The sequence below is a fragment of the Thecamonas trahens genome (genome assembly GCF_000142905.1).
Source record: "Thecamonas trahens ATCC 50062 unplaced genomic scaffold supercont1.13, whole genome shotgun sequence".
NCBI classification, from domain to species: domain Eukaryota; order Apusomonadida; family Apusomonadidae; genus Thecamonas; species Thecamonas trahens.
Window position 1 is genome coordinate 30,163 of NW_013657667.1, and position 23,424 is coordinate 53,586.

General features: G+C 63.7%; 10 protein-coding genes across 10 annotated transcripts in view; 7 read left to right on the forward strand and 3 right to left on the reverse strand.

Annotated features, from left to right (window-relative positions):
* Positions 1-1,798, forward strand: part of AMSG_11766 (uncharacterized protein) — a 2,862-nt gene extending 1,064 nt beyond the window's left edge. Inside the window, exon 2 of the mRNA XM_013904545.1 lies at positions 102-1,798. Within this exon, the coding sequence (XP_013759999.1) occupies positions 102-1,794 (1,693 nt within the window). The 3' untranslated portion in view covers positions 1,795-1,798. The remainder of the gene's footprint in view (positions 1-101) is intronic.
* A 40-nt stretch (positions 1,799-1,838) lies between these two features.
* AMSG_11767 (uncharacterized protein) lies at positions 1,839-4,613 on the forward strand (the record flags this gene model as incomplete). The annotated part of the gene is made up of 2 exons (XM_013904546.1): positions 1,839-1,938; positions 2,034-4,613. 2 exons carry the CDS (start codon positions 1,839-1,841, stop codon positions 4,220-4,222), a joined length of 2,289 nt encoding a protein of 762 aa, XP_013760000.1. The 3' UTR covers positions 4,223-4,613.
* A 237-nt stretch (positions 4,614-4,850) lies between these two features.
* AMSG_11768 (uncharacterized protein) lies at positions 4,851-6,667 on the forward strand (the record flags this gene model as incomplete). The annotated part of the gene is made up of 2 exons (XM_013904547.1): positions 4,851-5,354; positions 5,471-6,667. The coding sequence occupies 2 exons, from the start codon at positions 4,851-4,853 to the stop codon at positions 6,665-6,667; spliced, it is 1,701 nt and encodes a 566-aa protein (XP_013760001.1).
* Positions 6,668-6,805: 138 nt separating this feature from the next.
* Positions 6,806-9,416, forward strand: AMSG_03433 (leucine-rich repeat containing protein; the record flags this gene model as incomplete). Its single annotated transcript, XM_013904335.1, has 3 exons — positions 6,806-8,224; positions 8,284-9,353; positions 9,389-9,416. The coding sequence occupies 3 exons, from the start codon at positions 6,806-6,808 to the stop codon at positions 9,414-9,416; spliced, it is 2,517 nt and encodes an 838-aa protein (XP_013759789.1).
* AMSG_03434 (uncharacterized protein) lies at positions 9,357-10,446 on the reverse strand. The gene has a single exon (XM_013904336.1). It carries the CDS (start codon positions 10,425-10,427, stop codon positions 9,474-9,476), a length of 954 nt encoding a protein of 317 aa, XP_013759790.1. The 5' UTR covers positions 10,428-10,446; the 3' UTR covers positions 9,357-9,473.
* Positions 10,447-10,622: 176 nt separating this feature from the next.
* AMSG_03435 (uncharacterized protein) lies at positions 10,623-13,311 on the forward strand (the record flags this gene model as incomplete). Its single annotated transcript, XM_013904337.1, has 2 exons — positions 10,623-10,768; positions 11,466-13,311. Exons 1-2 carry the CDS (start codon positions 10,647-10,649, stop codon positions 13,309-13,311), a joined length of 1,968 nt encoding a protein of 655 aa, XP_013759791.1. The 5' UTR covers positions 10,623-10,646.
* AMSG_03436 (deoxyribodipyrimidine photo-lyase type II) lies at positions 13,216-14,996 on the reverse strand (the record flags this gene model as incomplete). The annotated part of the gene is made up of 1 exon (XM_013904338.1): positions 13,216-14,996. The coding sequence occupies one exon, from the start codon at positions 14,994-14,996 to the stop codon at positions 13,326-13,328; it is 1,671 nt and encodes a 556-aa protein (XP_013759792.1). The 3' UTR covers positions 13,216-13,325.
* A 923-nt stretch (positions 14,997-15,919) lies between these two features.
* Positions 15,920-19,028, reverse strand: AMSG_03437 (NOD3 protein; the record flags this gene model as incomplete). The annotated part of the gene is made up of 2 exons (XM_013904339.1): positions 18,477-19,028; positions 15,920-18,306 (listed from the first exon to the last, which is right to left on the reverse strand). Coding segments are annotated over exons 1-2 (2,628 nt in total), but the record flags the coding sequence as incomplete, so codon positions are not given.
* Positions 18,937-20,258, forward strand: AMSG_03438 (NEK/NEK6 protein kinase; the record flags this gene model as incomplete). The annotated part of the gene is made up of 2 exons (XM_013904340.1): positions 18,937-19,408; positions 19,596-20,258. The coding sequence occupies exons 1-2, from the start codon at positions 18,983-18,985 to the stop codon at positions 20,256-20,258; spliced, it is 1,089 nt and encodes a 362-aa protein (XP_013759794.1). The 5' UTR covers positions 18,937-18,982.
* Positions 20,259-20,651: 393 nt separating this feature from the next.
* AMSG_03439 (uncharacterized protein) lies at positions 20,652-23,173 on the forward strand (the record flags this gene model as incomplete). The annotated part of the gene is made up of 2 exons (XM_013904341.1): positions 20,652-23,087; positions 23,114-23,173. 2 exons carry the CDS (start codon positions 20,652-20,654, stop codon positions 23,171-23,173), a joined length of 2,496 nt encoding a protein of 831 aa, XP_013759795.1.
* Between the last annotated feature and the right edge of the window lie 251 nt (positions 23,174-23,424).

Genomic DNA, 23,424 nt, shown 5'->3' on the forward strand with positions numbered 1-23,424 from the left:
CGCCTAACCCCCCCCCCCCCCCCCCCCCCCCCGTCCCCGCGGGACACTCACCCTTCCCCCCTCTCCTCCTCCCCTCCCCGTCCACACCCACCACAGGAGAGCATCCGCCTTCAAGAAGCCCTGGACAAGCCCGAGTTCCGCGAGTTGCTGTTAGAGTATGTGCGGGAGATTTCTGATCCTGCTACGCTTGCTGCTCGTGAGGCGGAACTGATCGCCATGGAGAAGGAAGCCGGCAATGGTGACGTCGCCTTTCTCCATCCTCGTCCAGGTTTCGTGGTCAAGACCTACGTGGCCGGCGATGATGAGGACAAGGTCTTTATCAACATGGCGATCGCCGATGGCATTGATCCGGCTGTTCCCACGCCTTCGGATGGGGGTGTCCACTGGGCTTTCCCCTACGCCCTGACTTCGTCGCGCACTGATGTGGACAAGTCGGGCAACGAGGTCACCGTCTACGACGTCGCCTTCCATCCCGATACCGTTGCCCTTGCCAACAAGGACAACATGCCGTCGCGTCTCCGCGACACCCTCATCCTCACCGCCATCGACGCTATTCGCGACGCCTACAACGTAGAGCTCCTCCGCCCCGGCTCTGACAAGCTCGTCGTCCTCCGCAACAAAAAGTACTTTGGTGTCGCCCGCCCCTCGGTCATCCGCTCCTCATCGGGCTCTACCCCTTCCGCTTCTACTGCCGCCGCCGCTGCCGCCGCTTTCGCCGCCCCCACTCCCACCTCCAACTCCACTCCCGCCCCAGCTCCCGCTCCCGCCCCCGCCCCGTCGCCGCTCATCGAGGATCTCGGCCCGGCTGCACCAAGCACCCCAAGCCTCACCACTCCGTCCTACAAGCTCGTCCATCAGGGCACCTTTGACATGCGTGACCATCTCATGACTCGTGTTGCCTCCCGCAGCACCCGCCCGGCCAAGCTCGTTCTCTCCATCGAGCTACCCGAGTGCGCGTCGGCCGGAGGTATCGATCTGGAGCTCGACGAAGGCTCGGTCTCGCTCTCTGTTCCTGACCTCTACGAGCTCCATGTCGCGCTCCCGTTTCCTGTCGATGACGAGTTTTCTCGTGCCCAGTTTATCACCGCCTCGCGCACCCTCCGCCTCGAGATGAAAGTTGTACCCGGCGAGCTTCCGCAGCTCCCTGCGTCTGAGCCGACTACCGAGCCAACTCCCGAGCCGACTCTCGAGCCAACTCCCGAGCCGACTCCCGAGCCGACTCCCGAGCCAACTCCCGAGCCGGCCCGGACACCAGACGCCGACCATGAGCGCCCGAGCCACACGATTGACCTCACGGCCACGTCTCTCACCGTCACCATTCCCATCGCGTCGATCAACCGGTCGACGCTCTCGGTCGAGTCGACACCTACCCGCCTTGTCGTTGCCTTTCACACCTTTTCGGCGCCCGCCACTCTCTACAAGCTTGATCTCCCGCTCGACGCACACCCGGTTGTCCCGGACGCCACGACCTCGACTTGCACCCTCTCGAACCTCACTATCGGCCTCACACGAGCCGCCGCCGCTCCTGTCTCCGATCTCGAGCCGACTTCCACCCCTGACTCGCACGGCCCCGTCGCCGTCGATGATCCCATCCTCGCCGCCGCCAAGCGCTACAACGAGACTATCGCCCGCAACCGCAGCACCTTGTCGTCTGTCACCCCGAAGCTTTCCGCCACCCAGCCGGTCGCATCACCTGCCACGCCTCGTGCCCCCGTCCGCAACCCCATCCCTTCCCTTGTCTTCAACACCCGCGACATCATCCTCTCCAATGAGCTCATGTACCGACTCGAATGAAGCCATCGCTCCCCTTGCGACCGCCTGCCACCACCTGTCGCACCATGCTTGTCGTCCCCGAGCCCGTCCTCGGCACAGGCTTTGCTTGGAAGAAGAACGCCAAGCTGAGCAACAACTACTTTACCACACAATCCCCTTCCCTGGGTATGTGACACTGCCAGCATTCTCTCCCCCACCATGCTCACCCTCATTTCATTTCATTGGCAAGCACTCACGTCCCGCTCTTGTCCCTCGCGCAGCATTCGGCTCGCGGCTGCTGGGCTTCTCTCGCTTTCGTGTGGTGTCGTCCATCTGTTCGTTTATGTTTGCATCGGCAGAGAGTGAGGAAGAGATCGAAAATGATTTCTACCGACTGACACGTGCCTATGTCAAGGAGTTTGGCGAGTACCACAAGAACAATCTCCAGCCAGACTGGCAGAACGTCATCATCTTCTTTACCGATCTCGCAGAGCGCATCGCTGCCGCAGATGGTCGTGGCGAAGCGCTCGCCGATCTTCCCAGCGAGTCAGGGCCTGCTGCTGGTCCTCGGCATGTCTTGAAAGCCCAGGCTGAAGCCCCGGCCGAGCACGTTGTCGCACCGCCATCGTCGCCCACATTGTCCAGCTCCAACGATCCACGCTCTGCGCTCGAGCGCGCTGCTGACATCCGTCATCGCGTCGAGGCCTGCGAGTGGGCTGACGAGCTGGATTCCGCCATGTGGAGCAGATCGTACGCTTTGCCTCCGATGATGGCCTCGCCGGCGATGGCCGCGCTTGTCGAGGCCGACCGCGCCTGGCTCCACCGAGTAGTCACGCACTGCTTCCTTGTCCGCAACCGCGAGGAGATCATGGCCGGCCTCGACGTGACCATGAATGCCGTTCTTGCTCGCGAGCGCTCGGCGCTCTCCGAGATCAAGACATACCTCCCGGTTCTCCTTGGCCGCATCCGCCACCCGCTTGGCTGGCTTGCCGCGAGCTGCAAAGCTGACTTTGTCGAGCTCTTTGTGGCACCAGCCGAGGCCGACGCGGCCGCCGGGCGCCTTGATCCGACTGCTGTCCGCGAAGCACTCCGCGATGCTCGTGCCTTTGTCGACAAAGCCGCCGGCACGGTTGCGGACGCCTTCTTTGCAACCTTTGCCATCCTCACCTCCTCCTCCGACGCCTTCCAAGACCAGGTCCGCGCCTCGGTCCGTGACGCTCTCATCGAGCTCTTCTACCCGGCGCTCCTCGATCTCTACAGCGTTGCACACGCCGAGGAGCATGCCCGGTTTGAGGCCAATGCCGCGGGTATGGCCGACATGTCTCCCCACGACCTTGGCCTCTCTGACAAGTTTGTCGACGGCTTCCTCGCCTCAACCGCACTCACCGATGCACTTGCTACCATGGCAAACCACGCGCTTCCGGTCCGCAAGCTCAAGGCGCTCATTCATGGCATCGAGAAGCTCACTGCTGACGTTGCGGAACACATCGCTCGCACCGATGCGGCTGCTGTCCTCGCGCCACAAGTTATGGTCGTCCTTGGCGCCGGTGGTGTCGGCAAGACCACTCTTGTTCGGTCGGTAGCCGGCCTCCCGTTTGATGCCGACTACGATCCTACGCCGCGCCCGGACCTTGTTACCACCCGTTTCCGCCTTGAGAGCCACGACAGCGAGCTGCCGCTGACGCTTGTTGACACGCCATCGTCCGATTTTTTTGCTGACCAGATCCCCGACTGGATCCACACGGTCTCCTCGTTTGTCTTTGTCTTTTCGCTCGTCTCATACTCGTCGTTCATGCACGTTGAGCAGTTGGCGGCCCGTGTCGCTGCCGCCCGCAACACCTCGCTCTCCTCGCTCAACGTGGCCCTGGTTGGGACCCATGCCGATCGCGTCGATGACCGTGTCGTTGCTGCCGACCTCATTGCCACTCTCGCCGACCGCCTCGGCTGCATGGTCTTTGAGATCTCGTCGGCCGAGCCGTCGGTCGCCCCACACTTTGTCACCGCCGCCATCAGCGAGCTTGCTCTCCATCATGTCCGCACTGAGCGGACCACTGTCACCTTTGCTGCCGACGACGTTGTCCCCATGATGTGCTGGGCAGCCGTCTCTGCTCCCATCATACACCGCCTCGTCCCGCAGCTCTACTTTATTGACGACTACCTCGACATCGCCTACACCCGTGGTCAGTCTGGCTACATGCTCTCCACCGCCTCCACGGCCATCTTCTACGTCGCCATGACTCCGCTGTCTAGCATCCGTGGCGCTTCTCCCGTTCCGGCACCCGATCCCGTTCCGCGCTCGCCGTCGTCTGACCATCTCTCCACCGACGCCGCAGACGGCCTCGTGGAAATCGATGCTTGCAAAGACGAAGCGCTTCAACTGAACGATCTTCCCGCTCCCGTACCGCCACCCTCCGCCGAGCCGCCCGTCACCGAACCCTCGCCAGAGTCCGATCTACTGGCCGGCCCGTAACTTGTCTCCGCCCGTCGCACCATCTCACATGGCATTCACCCTCGACGCCCGCATCGACGCCTACCTCGCCAGCTTTCACCGCTCTGAGTTGGATGCATTCGGCGACGCCGTCGCAACCACCGTCCAGTCGGTGTCTGCCGCTGGCCCAGGCACCGCCTCCCCCGCGCCACCGGCACCGTCGTCGCCGCGCCGCCGTCGCGCCGTGCCTCGCGATCACCTCGCTTTTCTTCCTGTCCACCTCACCGTCTTCCACATCGCTCTCGCCATCGATGCCATGAACATGCTGCATGTCGACCGTACGCTCGCTCTTGCCCCCATCCCCATCCCCTGGGTCGTTGTTGCCACGCCCGCGCCCGCGATCGCAATCGCGATCGCGATCAATCGCCAAAATAGCCAAACTCAGGAAAAAGCCGCAGTTGGTCTGGCCTCTCTCTTCGCTACAAAAAGATCGTGCTTCCCACCCTCAGATCGTGCTTCCCACCCTCTCCACTCACTCCCATCATGCGCTGCTGTTCTTCTACTCTCAGCTGAGCTTGGCCATGCGCTTCTTCCGACTGACACCGAGTCCTCGCTCGACTGGCAGGCAGGCAATGCCGCGCTTGCGTCTTCTGTCGCCCGTTTCCTCGGCATGCCGGGCATTGCCGGCGTTAACATCCACGTCCACCGCTCACTCACCAGCTGGCCGGCGGCGTCGAGTGTGGCGGCACGGACGCCGCAGAGGCTTGGGCGCATTGTCCACCTCCATGCGCTGGTGTGGGAAGTCGGCCCACCCGCTGAAGCCGCAGTCGGGCACTGCTTCACCTGCCCGCGGCTCGAGTGCCACCACCCGGGCACCCTGGTCCGCTCACGGACAGCCGCAGCCAGCCTCGTCTGTCCGGGCTGTGGCGCTCGGGTTGTCGAGGATCTCTCTGCCCGCGCCGTCGTCGCCCACCACCACGCGCTGGTTGTCCGTGCTGACGCCTCGCCGTTTGCGGCGCGGACCCTGCTCGTGGTCATCACACCTGTGGCCGGCGATCCGCACGCCTTTGGCATCGCCCCGCGCAAGCTTGCGCCTGGCCAGTGGATCACCTGCATTGGACGGATCGAGGAGGCCGACAGCATCCGCGCCGCGCCGATGGTTGTCACCGCCTCGGTCAATCATGTTCCGCCGCCGCTCCCCCGCCGCTCCCTTCACCGTGCCTTGCGCCGCTCCCCTCCATTCTTAGCGATCCGGCGCTCATCCACGCCTGCCCGTTCCTCCTTCTCCAGCTCGGTCTGGTCGTCTCGGCAGTAGCAAGTGCGGCAGGTGGGCGTAGCGTCGACGCGCCCGCTGCCGCCGCTTTGTGGGCTACCCATGTCCTTGTTGTGACCTCGGCCGACGACGCAGGCGTCCGCGATGTGGTCGTCGGCGAGGTCTGCGCCTCTACCGCAGCCATTGTCCTCGCCTCGACCACGCTCAAAACCAGCATTAGCGCCGACGTGTCCAAGTCGGGCTGGTCGCGGTCGGGCGCACTCCCGCTCTGCTCCCACCGCGTCATCGCGCTCCCACACGCCGACCATGTCCGCAAGGCCGACGCCTGCCAGATCGGCCTCATCATGTCGGCCGCACGGGTCCCACTTCAGCGCGCCCAGCACGGCGCAGACTCTCTGGCGGTCCCGGCTTCGGTGTGGGCACTCACGACCGCTGCCGCAAGCTCCGACTCCGGTCCTGGCCCCGGCTCCATCTGCTGTGACGACTTTGTCGACCTCGCTGCTTCGTCGTCGCGCCGGGTCGTCGCCCCACTGCCGAGTGCCACCCGTCGTACTCGGCTCCATCTCGCTTCCAAGATTGTCGCTGCCCACATCGCGCCGCACGCTCACCTTGTCTTTTACATTCCGCACAGCTCGAGCTCAAAGCAGTACATGGCTGCCCGGTTCGGGAGCCAGCTGGAGCCTGATGGCCGCGTCGACTTTGGAACTCGGTTCCTCTGGCACGCCCAGGCTGTTGCCCGCCAGGCCGATCTTGCCCGCATTGTTTCCCTCTCGACGCCGGCCTCGGACCTCCTCGACCGCTACTACCAGAGCCAACGCGCGCGTGGCGGGCTCATCCGCGTCGCCGACCTCGACACCCTCGCTCGCTGCGCCAAAGTCATCTGTGCGCTCGACGGCGGCACGTCCTTTGGCGCTGGCCCTGTCAACGATGACGCCTCGACAGACGTCGACGACGACTCCGATGATGACAGCCGTCACGCCGATAGCCTGCCGCTTGCCCAGCCGGTCCACGCCGCGCTCGCGGTCGTGCTCATGGAGGAGACTCTCATGGCGCGCCACGGGGCCAGCGCTGCGCTTCTCCTCTCATTCAGCGAAGCTTTTGCCCGTGGAATTGGAACATCGGCTCTAGTCACTGACTACGCCGGCGCCACTCTTGGTGAGCGCGCGCTTGCGTTTGCCCATGATCTCGACAGCTTTCTCGCGCGCGAGTGGTGACCGCGAGGCGAAACCGCCAAACGTCATTCGGCAGTTGAGCGACGACGGCTCGCATAACAACGGCCACCGACGCAAGACACAGCCCACCCCCCACACCACTCCGCTCTGTTCTGCCAGTAAGGGCTCGAGGCAAAGCTCATGGGCCTCTTCTGTCGGTCAAGTCGTGGCAGTAGCAAGAGCGGAAAGAAGGGCCGGGGCAAGGCCGATGGAGGCATGACGGCCAAGGAGGTGAACGCTGCGGTAAAGAAGGCGACGGCCGTGGCCAAGACTTCGGGATCCGGCACGGTAGTTCTCCTCAATGTTCCGCTCTCCCCGGCTGCACTGCCAAAGCCGTTGCTCAAGCTCGGTAGAGAGCTCAAGTCGCTCACGCTTGGCTCGAACGGTCTCGGCCGGCTGCCCAAGGACCTGCTGACCTTTGCGTCGTCGCTCGTGGAACTCAACGTCCACGACAACCCCATCAAGATGCTCCCGGTCGGCTTTGAGCAGTTTACCATGCTCGAGACGCTGCGGGTGGCCCGAAACGACCTGTCGCCGTCGGTGCCAATGACGCTCGGCATGCTCAAGCACCTGCGGATCCTGGACATTTCACACAACCGGATCAAGAGTCTCAACTCAGGCCTCACCGGCCTAGCTGCACTCACCAAGCTCGATGCCTCGCATAACGCCATTGCTAGTGGTGATGAACACATCATGGGCCTGGAAAACTTGACCTCGCTCGACTTGTCGCATAACAAGTTGTCGGCGGTGAGCGATCGGCTCTCCGCGCTGGCACGCCTCGTCTCGCTCAATGTCGGTCACAACGCGCTGCTTGAGCTCCCAGACGTGTTTGACTCGCTCACCAGCCTTCGCATGCTTCAGCTCGATGGCAACATGCTGCAGACGCTGCCACTTTCACTCGGAGCGCTTGCCGGTGGCATTCTCTCGGTCGTCTCGCTCGGGGGCAACACTCTTGATGACATGCCGGACTCGGTCATGCCTGACATGGAGACGGCCGAGCTGTTGGAGGCGCTTGCCGCGCTTGCGCACGGCGACGACGAGCCTACAGCGCCGACGCTCACGGGCGAGGTGAGCGGCTCCGACGCCGACGGCTCACGCCTCGACTCGGATGACGAGCCCGACAGCGACGGCGACGAGCATGACCTGTTGCTGCCCTCGCCGTCACGGCCGCTCATCCCACCTGACCTCCCAAACCCGCTCGCCACCGATTCGCGTGAGGGGACTGGGGAGTGGCAGGGCTCGGGCTCCGATGCCTGGGCAGTGGTCCCAGCCACAGGTGACGACGGCGACGTGGCGTCGGACCAGTTCTACGGCGAAGACCTTGTTCTTGCCCACACCTACGAGCACACCTACGAGCACACCTACGAGCACACTTACGAGAACATCTACGAGCAGAGCGGCAAAGACGATGGCGACGACGGTGACGGCAATGACAATTACGAGTACGAGCAGGATCCTGGAAGCGACGACGGCTACGAGAGCGCGAGTAGTCACGACCTTCATCACCGGCGGGTCATCTCCTCTGTGGTTCTCGACAGCGAAGACAGTGTCGCCGAGCTTGTGGCTCGCGCCCGCGACGCCGATGCTGACGAGTCCGAGCGGTTTTGAGCGCGGGTGAGCTGCTGCGGTCGATATCGCTCGGCTCGCTGGGCTCGGTCCTCACCGCCACGTCCGAGTCGTCAGCGTTTGTGTTTCCGACTGCGCCTGCATTGGGCCCGCGGTCGCGGGCATTGCGCGACCACAATCCGAAGCGACGTGCTGCTCGGACAGCGTCAAACAAGGACCTCGGAGTCCGCCGTGAGGTTACTCAGCTCATTAACGATGTCATGCTCACGGTGGCCGAGGCGTCGGACCGCGCCCGTGCGCTTCCGCACTGCTCGGCCAAGCTTGAGTTGCTGGCGCACATTGCCGAGGTCAACAAGGCCTCGCTCCAGCTCGTCAACGCGGCGTCTGCACTGTCGCAGGCCGCAGAGCCGGTGACGGCGTCCATGACGTTGCAATCTGAGATGGTGACCACTCGCGCATGCCTAGTAGCTGTCCGCGCTGGCATGGACAAGCTGGACACGAAAGAGACGCCAGTGCGCAGGTCGCCACCGCGACAATGTCCTGTGCGCCGCCACGCCTCGCCGCAGGCCTCGCCCATCACCGCGGTCGAGTCGCCTCACCGTACAGCTCGACAGGACTCGGTTTCTCCGCCAGACACCGGTATGCGTGCTCTGCAGGCTTCACTCCACGAGGCGGACGCAGTGCTGAGCATGGTCCGCGCGGCATGTGGGCCGGAGCTTCTTCCGACGCCGGTGCGGCCGGCTCGGGCACTGAGCCCGTCGCCGCTCGACGAGCACCTCCGAGCGATGGCCCTCGCGGCTCGCGAGGCCGAGCTGGCGGCCCGCGAGGCGCAACTTGCTGAGCGGGAAGCGCAGCTGGCTGCCGCCGCCGCCGCTGTAGATGAGACGGAGACGGAAGGCTGCTGCCGCGAGTCGGACGATGCGTTTACTCTTGTGAATCCGGCCGATGACGACGAGTGCGAGCTGCTGATGCAGGACTTGCTTGCGGAAGGACTGCAGGTGCCAGCGGCGGCCGTGGCCGCAGCGATCGAGGGCAGCAGCACGCCCAGCAAGCGGACAGCGGCACTAGGCAGCGGTGAGCCGCCGCTTCGGTGGGCGCCGTTGGGCTCACCGCCGCGGCGCGGGTACTACCAGCGCGGATTCCACCGGCCGGTGGAAGCAACGCCGTCGGTGCGGCGGCTGGCTGACGTCGATGCCGTGGAGCGGGCGGTGCCGCTGCGGCACCGACTGGGCGGCTGAGCCAGTTACAGCTTGATCTCGGGCGGGACATCCTCTTCAACGGCGTCGGTCTCGTCCTCGCCATCGAGCAGTTCCGAGACGTCGTAGCCCTGGTTGGCAAAGTGCTCGAGGAGCATGTCCTGCCGCTTGCGGCCCATGGTGTAGTAGTTGTTGATAAACTCGTTGCATTGGTCGACGCCGTGGGGAAAGGCGTGGTGAAGCGGGCGCGGGTGGCCCATGATGGAGTGGTGCCAGACCCGGATGAGGCCGTCGACGGCGGCCTTGGGCAGGAGGAGGAAGCGAACAAAGAGCAGCTCTTCCCAGGTGGGGTACTCTGCGCCAAAGACGCGAATCTCGTTCTCATCGATGCTCTCGTCGACAGACGCCTGCTGAGCCTTCAGCTTCTTCTTGGCCTTGCGCAGCGCCTTCTTGGACAGATCCTTCTTCTTGAGCTCCTTCTTCAGCTCCGAGGCCTTGATCTTGACCACAGCCTCGCGGGCCTTTCCATAGTAGTGGCGATAGTTGTACATGCGGACCGAGTAGTGGAAGAAAGTGAGGAGCGTGAGGATGCCGGCCACCACCGTCGGCACAGGAGTCTGTCTCTGCCGCGTCCGGTACCGATCCATCATGGTCGCCTCGTACCGATCCATGGGCACGTCGTCGATGCCTTCACGGAGCTCTTCTCCGGTACGGAGATAGTGCGAGAGGCGATCATCATACCTCCTCCGCTCTTTCTCGTCCGAAAGTACCTCGTACGCCGCAGCAACTGCGATAAACAGGTCCTCGGCATCAGGATCCGGGTTCTTGTCCGGGTGGAGCGCCACCGCCAGCTTGCGGTAAGCCCGTTTGAGCTGCTTGGGCGTTGCTGTCGGCTCGACTCCAAGCAGATGGTAGTAGTTCTCCAAAGCCAAAGTCGGCGCACACATGCACACCACCACAAGAACGGCTACACTCACCACCATGACTCGTCCGAACTGCATACTTGTACCGAGTGCCGTCAGTAGAGTGAGGTAGCTGCTACCCGCCCCCCCCCCCCCCCCCCCCTCCCTGTCGAGGGATCGCAACCACATTCGCCAGTCGCCAGTCACCCCAGCAAATTTCCGAAACATCCCCCCCCTCCCCCCCCCCCCCAACCCCCAACCCAACTCCGCAACACGGCACCGCACCGCACCCCACCCATCACTCCTCACTCCCCACCAATGTCGTCGTCGTCCGCCGACTACGACCGCTACAGGACGTCATGGGAGGCCAAGCAACGGAATAAGAAGATTATTGTGGGCTACCTCGATTCCTCAGAGGGTAAGAAGAAGGCAAAGCTCAAGTACGTCACATGGCATATGTATTACCTTCCCCATACCCATACCCCCCCTCCTCCCCGTCTTGCCTACTTGCACCCCCTCCCCCCTTTCTCCGTCACGCGTGGCAACGAACGTGCGACCCAATTTTTGCTTCGCCGCCTATTGGGCAACCACCGCATGACGGCCCTGACAACCATGGGTATAGAGAGCCACCATGGATAGTTATCATCTTCCCGACCATCCACGTACCCACATGCATGGTTTGTGCATGTATGGAGTGTGTTTGTGGATCGGTGGCTGTCTTTGTGGCTCCTGTTGTGCCTCTGGAACACCTGGGCACGTGGTCCGACGCCGCTAACCGCTAAACCCATCGGCCCAAGCTGACTCTCACGTCGCTTGCTTGCTTGCTTCGCATCAGCTGGCCGAGATCGGGCTGCTCACGGCTCTGCTGGCCTAGGCTGGCTGGTGGCTGAGGTTGACTGGTCATGGGATGGGTGTGGGTGTTGGTGGAAGCAGACTCACGTGATTCTTGGGTGGTGTTCGGCGGGGGCCTGCGTCCTTGCTGGTTACTTGCTGGTTACTTGCTGGCTGGCTGGTTGTTCGCTTCTGCTGACTGACGCTTGCTGCTGACTGACGCTTGCTGCTGCTGCTGCTGCTGCTGCTGCTGCTTCTGCTGATGTGGCTGGCCTGGCTCCATCGAACCCGGCTGGTGGAGGACAGGAAGTTCAAGGAGTACTACATTGTGGTGACAGGCGAGGTCTTCTCGTTTGCCAAGAGCAAGGAGGACTTTGACAAGGGCAAAGCCCGTGGCGAGATCTGCTTCACCGACGTCAAGGGCATTATCTTCCCCACCACCCATGAGGAAGCATTTGCGGCCGAAGAGACGTCGGGCTTTGACATTGTCCACGCCGAGCCAACCAAGAAGGGCAAGGAGAAGATTGTCACGTACACGTTCCACGGCCAGGATGCCAAGCAGACGTTTGACTGGTTCAAGGCGGTCAAGGAGGCGTACCTCAAGCACCCCAAGATCGTCGAGGAGAACGCCGTGCCCATCCCGCCGGTCAAGCCGCCGCAGCCGGAGACCATGACGCCGGAGCAAGAGGTCGAGTGGGAGGACAAGATGGAAGAGTACGAGCTTGCCAAGTACAACTTTTGGTCCGCCACCTCGGTCCGCCATCCCAACTCGAAAACAACTGTCGGCTACGTGCCCCGCAAGCTACGCAAGAAAAACGTTGAGCCCGAGGACGCCACGAGGTCCGGCCGCAAAAAGCTCTCCAAGGCCGAGGTCTTGGCCGCCAAGTCGAGCGAGGCGACAGCGTCGGCGCCAGTGCCGGGAGCCGCCCCTGGCGCGGGTGCCCCCATCCCCGGCATGCCGCCACCGGCGGCTGCGCCCGCACCGATTGCCGGCTTCCCGCCGCCTTCGGCGGCGCCTGCTATGCCGGCTATGCCGGTCATGATGCCTGGCGACCCGGCGATGCAGGTCCAGCTGCCTGGTATGGACGGCGCCGCTGGCTTCTTCCCGCCGCCACCCGACGACGCCTTTGACCTTCCACCGCCGCCGGACCCTGACATGATGGACATGATGCCGCCTATGCCCGACGCCGTGCCTGCCCCGGTTCCTGGTGGCGTCGCCATGTTCCCGCCGCCGGCCGGCGACTTTCCGCCACCGATGGCTGGTATCCCGCCGCCGGCCGACGATCTCCCGCCGCCGGTCCCAGGTGGCATCGCCATGTTCCCGCCGCCGGCCGGTGACTTCCCGCCGCCGATGGCTGGTATCCCGCCGCCGGCCGACGATCTCCCGCCGCCGGTCCCAGGTGGCATCCCCATGTTCCCGCCGCCGGCAGACGACGTTCCGCCGCCGATGGCTGGTATCCCGCCGCCGGCTGACGACCTTCCGCCGCCGGTCCCAGGTGGCATCCCCATGTTCCCGCCGCCGGCAGACGACCTTCCGCCGCCGATGGCCGGTATCCCGCCACCAGTCAACGACATCCCGCCGCCGATGCCTGTCGCCATCCCTTCCTTCCCTCCCCCGGTCGACGATGTGCCGCCACCCATGCCGTCGCCAGTTGCTGCTACACCGAATCCTGCCCCGGCCCCAGCTCCTGTTCCGGCTGCCAAGCCCTCCCCGCCGATCCCCGCAGCCAAGCCCGCGCCTGCCGTCCCCGCCCCGGCCCCGCCGATCCCCGCCGCCAAGCCGGCCCCTGCCCCGACTCCCATCCCCGCCGCCAAGCCGGCCCCTGCCCCGACTCCAATCCCCGCCGCCAAGCCGGCCCCTGCCCCGACTCCCATCCCCGCCGCCAAGCCGGCCCCTGCCCCGACTCCAATCCCCGCCGCCAAGCCGGCCCCTGCCCCGACTTCAATCCCCGCCGCCAAGCCGGCCCCAACTCCTGCCCCCGCCCCGACCCCGGCCCCGGCCCCCGCCCCGGCCCCGGCCCCTGTTCAGGAAGAAGTCTGGCAGGCTGTGTGGAGCCCGCCGCACAACGCATACTATTACTTCTCCAAGGCCACACACGAGACGGTGTGGGTCGCTCCGGTCAACGGACGCATCATCTACCCCGGCCAATAAGCTTCCCCTGCACATCACGAATGAACCAAATACGGTTGGAGCGAGTCGATCTGAAGTGTCGCGCGCACAACGCTGGCATCCACCTCGATAACACGCCCGAACACAGGGACCTCTGCTGCTCCCGGCTGCGTGCCGAGTCCGAAACCAGGGCTCGCCACTTCGACCACCGACAGCGCGTCGAGTGCGGGCATGCCTCTAGTCACTGCGTACAACTCCATCGCCGCCGCAAACGCCTCGCTCGGGCTAGCAAACCATCGCAAAAAGCGCGACGCCCAGTAGCCACGAAGGACAGGATGAGGTATGACCTTGAGCCGAGTGAACACTGCCTGGATCGAGAGCCAGAGCCGGTCATGTACACGCAACTCGCGCAGGTCTGACACGGTGTACTCGGCGTCGCGGGTGTCGTCCGCATGCGCCTCGAGGCTATCGCGGATCCAGGCCGGAAGAGAGAGGTAGCCGCCGTCCAGTGGAGCGTACGCCGCCATCCTTGCCATAGCCTCCCGATCGACCACAAAGGCGTCCATAAGCGCGTGCCGCGTCGCCATCGAGCAGCCGGCCCGGATGCATGCCACAACAACCGATGGCCCCGAAAGCGCACCGTGTCGCACATCTGCCAGTAGCGGTATCACTGGTGCAGTGGTCGCTTGAAGAAATAGCCGCCCGAGGTCTAGCCCGAGCACTCGTTTGGCCTCGGCGTCGACGTCCGCACCTGCCCGCGGCTCGATGGCAGCCAGCCGCCTGCACGCCGCAAAGCGAGGGTCGTTCATCAGAGCCGTTGGGAGGAACAGCTCACTATCAGAGCCGTACTGGAAGAGCGGTGCGGCGATCTGAGCAGGCAGTGCTGGATGGACTTTGTCGCCCATCGAGAGCGTGTCCGAGACCCAGACCCGCTGCTTGACCTCGAGCGCGGCGCCGAGCTCCGCCTTGGGCACCACCCGCGCCCGCGGAAGTGCCGTGTGCGGAAGACATGCGTCAGATTCAAAGCCAAACAGCGGTGCACTGCCGTTTGCCGCCAATTGCGCGGCAACAGCCTCCAGCAGCGGATCGGCCGGTCCAGCAAGCGGGACGTCAGTAAAGACGTAGAGCGGTGCAAAGGCGGTCAGGAGTTGGAGCAACAGACCCACATGGTCATCGACCTTGGGTGGAACCATCATCGCTAGTGTCGGCACTCGCCAACGGTCGGCAACCACAGCAAGGAACTGCATCACCGCGTTCACAGTCGCAGCCTCGTTCGTGCTGACGAGTGCGATTACCAGCAGCGGCAGTCGCGTAGCCTCGGCCTCGCGCATCGCTGCATGCAGCGCCCAGTTGTGCGCCGTCCGTGCTGTGCTCCGCACCCAGTACACCACACATCGTGGCTCGTGCGGAAGCTCGCCCACCTCGCTTGGTACCCAGTACTCGACCGCCCTCGCGCGCAACTTGCCAGGCCAGCCGAGACTCGGCAGACATGTCGGGAGTATCGGCGGCACAGTCTGTGGATTCGGGGCCGCATCACGGATGCCGCTAGCCAGCCCAGCTGCCGACGCCATCGCAACGGTCGTTTCCAACTTGACCGCTCCTGTCCGTCCGCGGCGCGCCTTGCCTGGGTAAACCGCCCGAGGCCCGGCCGAGAACAGCGACTCGCGATTCGCCGCTGGGGCCAGGTGCAGTGACAGCGGCAGCGCTAGATTGTGTTCAAGCTTCATCTTGGCTCGCGGCCGCTCTGGCGCAATGCGAGTTAGCTCAGGGGGGAGGTGGTGCCGGGCCAGTGGCGACGAAGTCAGTGGCGACTCCGATCGCCTTAGCGGGCGTGGACGCTTGCTTGGCGGCGACTCTGACTCGCTCGCATCAAGCGCCGGTGGGCTCTCTGACGGCGGCACGCCCACGACAGCGTCATTATCGGCCCTCAGCAACTTGCGCTTCCGCGAGCCAGGCCTCCGCCCCGCGAGAGCAAAAGCAATGGGCGCCCCGCCCGTTGCAGGCGCAGCGATGAGTTCGGATGCCGCAAACGCAGTGCTACCGACACCAACATGTGATTCTTCCTCGCGCGCCGGAGCATGACGCACACCACGCACCGCGTTGTCCTTGGTGGTAGTGTCATCGAGCTTGATGGCGTGCCCATCACTGGGTGGACTGCCACCGCCAACACCGCCATGGCTCCATCGGGGCAAAACCTTGGTCTCGTCGATGTCTCCACCTTGACGACGAGTGTTGCCATCCTCTTGGGTACTGTCTCCTCCCGCCGCCTGCTCCTTCAGTGCTTGCCAGAGACCAGGAGGCAGGGGCGCCGACGAGGTGTCGAGGAGGCGCACAGGTTGCCCGGATGGGGACAGGGTGAGACGGGTGGGGAACTCGCCCAGTGCCTGAAACGACGACATGGCTTGGACGAGGGGCGTGTGTGGTGCTCTTGGTGTGGTCATGGTGGTAAGCGTGGTGGTGGTCGGCGTGGGCTTGCCTCGCTCGGCCTTGGCCGTGAGTCGAGTGGCGGTGGTGCCCGACCGCGGTGCGACTACAGCACTCTCCTGCTGCACACTGGTGTTTGACTTGCACTCACTACATGTCCATCTCCTGGAGATAGTCCTGGTAGACGGTGCGACGGACGCGATCCTCAAAGTCGCGGATCTGGGCGTCAAGGCCGGCCTTGACACGGCGGTTGTTGCAGACCGAGACGAGGACACGCTCGCGGTCGCGCATGACGCCGAGGAGTCGGGTCGCGCCCTCATCGCCGATGAGGTTCTCGTTGAGGAAGAGCTGGGTGACGGTACGGTTGAGGTCGAGCGCGTCGGCGAGTGTGAGCGCGCCGAGGTCCGAGATGGCGTTGGCCTGGAGGCCAAGGTGCCGGAGCGCGACGTTAGACATGAGCATGTTGGCGAGGACGGCGGCGCCAGCATCGGCGATGTCGTTGTTCTGTAGGACAAGACCCTGCAGGTGGTGCTGATGGTGGAGCGCCTGCGCAAGCGCAGCTGCGCCCGAGTCGCCGATGTGGTTGTACCCGAGGTCAAGCCACTTGATCCGTGCCCCGGCCTTGAGCGCGTCAGCAATGGCAAACGCCGCGTCCGGACCGAGGTTGTTCTCGTTAAGGTCGACCGACCGGAGCGAGGCCAGCCGCGGTGCCATCCGTGCCTCGCGGAAGAGAAGGCCAGCTACCGCAGCGGCGCCCTCGTCGCCGAGATGTGCGTTCCAGAACCGCAGCCGGTGCAGGTTGGGGCAGTTGGCAAAGACATCGCAGAGGTTAGCGGTAGCTCCGGGAGAGATGGTGCACTTGGAGACGTCAACGTCCACAACCGAGGCCCGGTGGGGGATGAGTTGCAGCTCGCACATCTGCCGCGAGAGCTCATCGTCGAGCTTGAGGTGCCGCAGCTCGATGTGCCGAACAAGCGTGTCGGTGTCGACTGGCGCGCTCGCGAGGTCATCACTGGGGATGAGGCCAGGCGCCGAAGACGAGGTGGCAGCGACAACGGCCGGCGCGCTGGGTGCCGCGGGCGCCGCCGCTGCTGCCGCTGCCGCTGTGGCGACGTCGTCGTTCTTGGTGATGGCGACCGTGTTCGAAGCCGAGGCCCGCGATGCCGACGCCGCACTAGTGTCCTTGGCATCGCCGAGAAGCCGTGAAACGTGGCTGGTGAACTTGTCGACGGCTTCCGAGGCTTCCGCCACCAGGTCGCCGACCGACGCCTTGTCAAGCTCCTGCAGGATGGGTGAGACCGTGGCCAGTGCCTCCTTGACAAGCGTCTCAATCTGCTGTCGCGAGGTGAGGACCGCCTTGTAGTGCTCCTTGTACGAGTTACGCCGCGACTTGGCGATCGACTTGACAAGGTCGGCCTTGCGGCCCTCCTCGTACGGCGCCGAGACAATGTTGCAGATCGCCTCGTCGGCGGCGAGGTTGATGCGCCCCACCGCAGACCGGATCTCGGCCACAAGCGCCGAGACAATTCGGAGGAGGTACCCCAGGTGGGTGTTGACCTCGCGGTGGCCGCAGATCGAGAGGTTACCGCCGGTGTTGGCGACTTGGACCGCCTGCGCAAACAGATCCTTGCACGCTGCAAGGTGCTGCAGCCGTCCAAGCAACGAGACAAAGGTCTCCATGACCAGCGGGTCGCGCAGAAAGAGCGGGAGCACGCCCGACGCGACTCCGGACGCCTGCTCGATCTGATCGAAAAAGTACCGTGGCGAGGTGTCGACCGATGGGACCGCAGCCTTGTACCGAAGGAACACACCCGGTGGCACAATCGAGGCTCCGCGGTGGTCGACGAAAAAGTTGGCCGGCAGCGGGTGGCCTTGCCGCATGTACTCGTCCTCGGTGAGCGAGCGGACATCGTCCGCCCGCTCCAGCGCCACGCGTGCGTCCGGCGAGGTCAGCAGCTCGCGGACTGTGAGCGTGATGGCGGTCTTGTACTGCGAGTTGAGGTTGTCCACGTCGCGGTAGAGGACGTCGAGCGTCCGCGAGAGGTCATCCGTGTCGGCAAAGACCCGCATGCAGTACTTTGCCGACTCGTTGATGAGCATGTTGACCTTGTCCGACAGCTCCGAGAGCTGGTACGAGACCGAGAGGTCAGCAATGCCGTTGCGGATGAGCGGGATGAGCGTATCGTTGAGAATCGCCAACACCTGCAGGACCGTCTGCTCAAACGTCTCGGTTGTCCAGTTAAAGTGCTTCGACGGGTAGAAGAAGCCCGAAAAGATGACATGCTCTACATAGTCGCGCCGCGCCTCGGCCTCCTGCAGGCTCGCTTCGGTATCCATCGGCGACGACGAAAACGCCACGATCCAGTCCTTGAGCTCATCCAGAAACAGGTGGGTCGGATCAGAGAGCTTGCCCTTGCGCGTCTTGCGCCGCGCCCGCGCCGCCTGGTACGAGCAAATCGTCCGCAACAGCGAGTCAAACACCGGCAACTTTCGCGAGAGCCGAGCCCGGTACGCATCTGACGAGAACGAGACCCGCGAGACTGCGTAGCTGGGCACGTACTGCCGCTTGAACTTAAACTGCTTCACCGCGTTAAAGTCCTCGTTGATGTACAGCTGCAGCGTAGATGAAAAGCGTGCCGTCGCGCCGACCAGAGACGGAGAGACCCGAGAGATCGGGAGGTATGAGTCATCCGAAGCCTTTGTGCTCCCGGCTGCCGACGACTTCTTCCCCTTCCCCCCCTCCTCCCTCCTCCCCCTCACTCTTCCTCGCCTCAAAAACTTACTCTGTACGCCTGTTCGATGCGGTCGATCTGGTTCCGCTTCCTTGCCGAGTACCGCTTGAGCCTACGGAATGCAGCTCTTCCGGCAGCGACAAGAAAGCCAGATGCCACCGCTCCAGTCGCTGCTGCTGCGGCAGGGTTGGCCTTGGCCAGCGCCACGCCCTGTTCCAGAACCGACTTGTCGCCGGCCGAGCTCGCTCCAGCTTCGCCCTTACCCTTGTCGGGCGCCGCTCCTCCAGAAGACATAGCTATCGTCCTTTGGCGAACACAGGAGGCACAAGTGTGTTGAAGAGGGAGAGAGGCTTAATAGTTGAGTGTCGTCACTTCCCGTCGTCGCTCTCTCCACCTCCCTCCCCCTGCGCCTCCGTCTCGCTCTCCTCCCAGGCGCCACGCACGCCGACTGCAAAGGAACATGACCATTCGCCGCTTGAGCGCTTTGTTTTCGCAGCCTCTCCGCACACAACGCGACCGCCACCCGTCACTCGGCAGAATCAAGGCGCCATGGTTCAATGACCATGAGTCATCGCGTGCAGTTGCTCCACCACCGTGTCCCCACTCCCCCCAGACCTCACACCCGCCCCCGCCCTCACCACCCTCACACGCCCACCTCCGCCCCCGTGCTACGACCATTCGACTCTACCCCCGTCCATTACGCGACACACCCTTTTTTGTCACAACACGAACTCCGCTTCACCCGCTGCCTCAGGTCCGAGACTACCATGAGCAGTGAACGTGGTGTGGGCAACCGGGTGGGTGAGCAGGTGGGCGACTACGTCATTGCCAAGAAGATTGGACAGGGCATGTTCTCCACAGCAGTCTACCAAGCACATGCAGTAGATAAGGAAGACGAGGTGGTGGCCATCAAGGAAATTGATATCTTCTCAAACTCCAAAGAAGAGCGGGAGTCCATTCTCCATGAGGTCGAGCTTCTCAAGGTACTTTACCCGTTGCTTGCCCTGCCTTCCTTCTCTCCTCCTCACCCACCACCGCCACCCCCTCCACATACCACATGCCACACTCACCCCTCCCCCCTACCCCACACCCCCACCCCACACCCCCCACACACACACCCTTCACACCCCGCATGCCTCTCATCTTGGCCTTGTCGGCACACTTGCGCAGAGCTTCAACCATCCGAACATTGTGCGGTACTTTGACTCGTTTATCGACTCGAACACCAACAACCTGTACATTGTTATGGAGTACGCCCAGTGTGGCGATCTGAGACGGATCATCGAAAAGGCAAGGGCGCGAAACACTCCGCTGGCAGAGCGGACCATTTGGAAGGTCTACTTTCAGATCTGCAACGGCCTCCGCTACATGCACGAGCGGAAGATCATGCATCGTGACCTCAAGCCGGCAAACATCTTTGTCTCGTCGGGCGGCAAGGCCAAGCTCGGCGACATGGGCCTCGGCCGCGAGCTCTCGTCCACCACTGGACACGTGTTTACCATGGTCGGCACGCCCTTCTACATGGCACCCGAGCGCATCGCCGAGGAGGGCTACAACATGGCTGCAGACATCTGGTCGCTCGGCTGCATCCTCTACGAGATGGCTGCTCTCCGCAACCCGTTCTTCCGCGAAGGCATCGACCTCATCTCGCTCATGTCCATCATCACCGCCGCAGACTATGCCCCGCTTCCAGAGGACACTTACTCGGAGGCCCTGCGTTCGCTCGTCGACTCGATGCTGGTTACCAACCCCGACGATCGGCCAACCGCCAAGCACGTCTTCCGAACTGCTCGATCTCAAGTTGAGTCGCTCCTTTCTGCGTCATCAAGTTAACACCATCGCCTCCCTCCCACCCGCCCGCCTTCCAAATGTCCCAATCTCGCCGCAAACCAACCGAAAGAGCACGGAGCACACTGGATCTTCCGCCACTTTCGCCTAACCCGCACGCCTTCACCACCGCTCTCGACGCCTGCAGCCAGACACTTTCATACAAAGCCGGCTGCAGGTGAAGAGACACTCACTTGCATAACGTATGTTACCTCGCTACCTTCTTCATCCCTTTCTCTGCTCTGCCTGTCCAACGAGCCTCCCCGCTTCCCGCACCCCCCCCCCCCCCCCCCCCCGCCCCCTGTTCCTCCGCATACTTGACGCGCCTCACTCTGCTGTCACTCACATGTTGTCAGGAAACGATCCCACAGCGCGAGACACACGGCTAGTTGAATCGGCATGTCTGCTGTTGTTCGAGGCCTCAAATCGGTTGTCTCGGCGCTGACAGACATCAACCCTGCGACACTCTCGGGCGCCATCGATGTGGTGGCTACAAAGCACCCGGACGGTCACATCGAGTCGACGCCGTGGCATGTCCGCTTTGGCAAGATGCAGATCTTCTCTGCATCCGCCACCCCTGTGGTCCGCATTCGCGTCAATGACAAGGAGACGGACCTGGCCATGGTCGTCGGCCATGCCGGCGAAGCCTACTTTATCTCGCAAGAGGAGGCGGCTCACCTCGAGGCGGCGGCTAGCGGAAGCGCGGGCGGAGGTGAGACCGAGACAAACAACGCGCTTGACTCGGACGATGAACCAGACTCGACCAGTAGTGACATCGCGCTGCCGGCGCCACATGCTGTTATTCGTGATGACTCCATCTCTGGCGGGCCGAGCGGCGAGCTTGTCCTGCCCGAGTCGCGCCTCGCCTCGGCCGAGCCGTCGCCGGTCTCTTCCACCGCAGCTTCGATCAATGGCGAGCTGACCGACGACCCCGACGCCGACGACGATGACAATAGCAACGACGACGACGACGGCGACGATGAAGACGACGACGATCTCGCCGGCCCGGCCATGTTCGCCTTTGACGAAGACTCTACAAATGGCTCGCCAGAGCGCGAGAGCACAGACAGCGCCAGCGGGCGGTTCGCGCCGCTGAGTGTTGAGCGTGTTGCTGCCCACAACCTGTCGCAACAGAGCAGCGTGGCGACAAACTCGCCCGCAATTGACGCGCTCTCGCCGCGGTCTGATGGCGTGCTCGAGACTGACATTCCGCGCTCGTCACGGCGATGGGAGTGGCAGTGGGGCGAGGGACCCGAGCGGCGCGAGGAGGCTGCGGGCGTCGACGCTGGCATCCACGTTCCGGGCTCGTTCCATCGCCACGGCTCGGGGCGGGTCGCCACCCTCAAGCAGCGAGCAGTCTCAGCTTCGCCAGAGCTCATCTCGCGCTCGCTGCCAGACATGAGCACCGCGCCGGCAACCGAAAAGTACGACGAGATGAACACATCAGTCCGCGAGGTACTGATGACGCGGACGCCGGCGTCGCCGCGGCGCTCGCGTGGCTGGTCGTCGTTCATCAAGTCGCTTTTCTTTTCGTCGTCGTCGACAACGTCTCGGGCCGACAAGGCCGGTCAAAGCGACGCCACAAGTCACGGCGACGCGTCGACGTCGTCGGCGCCGGTCGGTACTGGCAACGTCACCGACTCGACGCAGGCCTCGTCGCCGGCGCAGCTCACTGCGCTTTTGAATGGCGGCTCGGTCCGCGTCGAACTCTCAGCATGCGGTGAGCTGCTGACCAGTGACGAAGCCACGGGTCTGAGCTACGCCGAGGCGTGTGCCATCTTTGACGCCCACGCCATTTCGTTTGAAGCCTTTGCCGCCGACCCGGTGACCCACACCCGTGACGCCTCGCACATTTTCCGCATCAACGACTCGTTCTATGTGTGGTCGGTGGCGGCGCCAATCATCTTTGCCAAGGTTCTGTTCAACCGCCCGCTCCCTGCCGATGCATTTGACGGCCAACCAGAGCTGAGCTTTGACTCTGGCAACGACGCGTTTTTGACGCCGCAGGCGAGTAGCACACCGCCACTGCCGACCAATCCGCTCTCGACATCAATGCCATCGATGCCGTCGGTGCCGTCAGGCGAGCTCGGAGAGAGCGGAGAAAATGATAGCGCCGAGGACGCTGAGGCATGTGTGGCTGCCGAGGACGCGCTGACGATGCAGCGGCGACAGAAGCGGCTGGTTCCGACGCCCGAAGAACTGGCCTCGCTTGATCTGCACGACGGCGCCAACGAGCTCACCTTTGTGGTCCGCGGCTGGCGCGGGACGTGTGAGCAGCGCGCGTTTCTCTACCTGTGGTCCGCAACGAACTCGCGGGTGGTTGTCTCTGACCTCGACGGAACAGTGACCTCGTCGGATGCGCTCGGTCACGTCCTCCCTGTCCTCGGCGTCCAGTGGGCTCACTCGGGCGTGTCAAAACTCTTTGACGCCATCGTCTCCAATGGCTACAAGATCGTGTTTCTCTCCTCGCGCGCCATCGGGCAAATGGGCCTCACACGGTCGTACATGGACTGGGTCTCCGAGGACGGCGTCCACCTCCCGCCGGGTCCCATCCTTGTCTCGCCTGACCGGCTCTTCACCTCGTTTCACCGCGAGGTCATTCTCCGCAAGCCCGAGGAGTTCAAGATCGCGTGCCTCCGCTCGCTCCGCTCGGTCTTCCCGGCCCAGGTCAACCCGTTCCACGCCGGCTTTGGCAACCGAATCACCGACGCCATCGCCTACGCCGAGGTCGGCATCCCCACCTCTCGCACATTTATCATCGACCACCGCGGCAAGGTCGTCCGCGAGAACCTCCCGTCCACCACCTACAAGGAGCTCAAGGAGCGGGTCGACTACGTCTTTCCGGTGGTCACTCAGGAGAGGACGACGACGCCGTGGCGCCGTCTGATGAGTATGGCGACTTTCTCTTTTGGAAGATGTAGGCCATGCACATACCGTGGCCCTCCACCCCGAAAGAAAAGAAAAATAATGAAAATACTTCGATGTCCTGAATCACCCGTATCCCGTCCCACAGTCGTCGTAACCCGCTCGTGCGCCCGTCTCCCTCCACCACCTCACCACCACCCGCCACCAGCGCCAGTACGAAAACAGTACGAACCCGCTCACTACCATACCCTCTCCCCCCCCATACACACACCTCCACACTCTCCCCCTCCCCCTCCCCCCCCCCCCC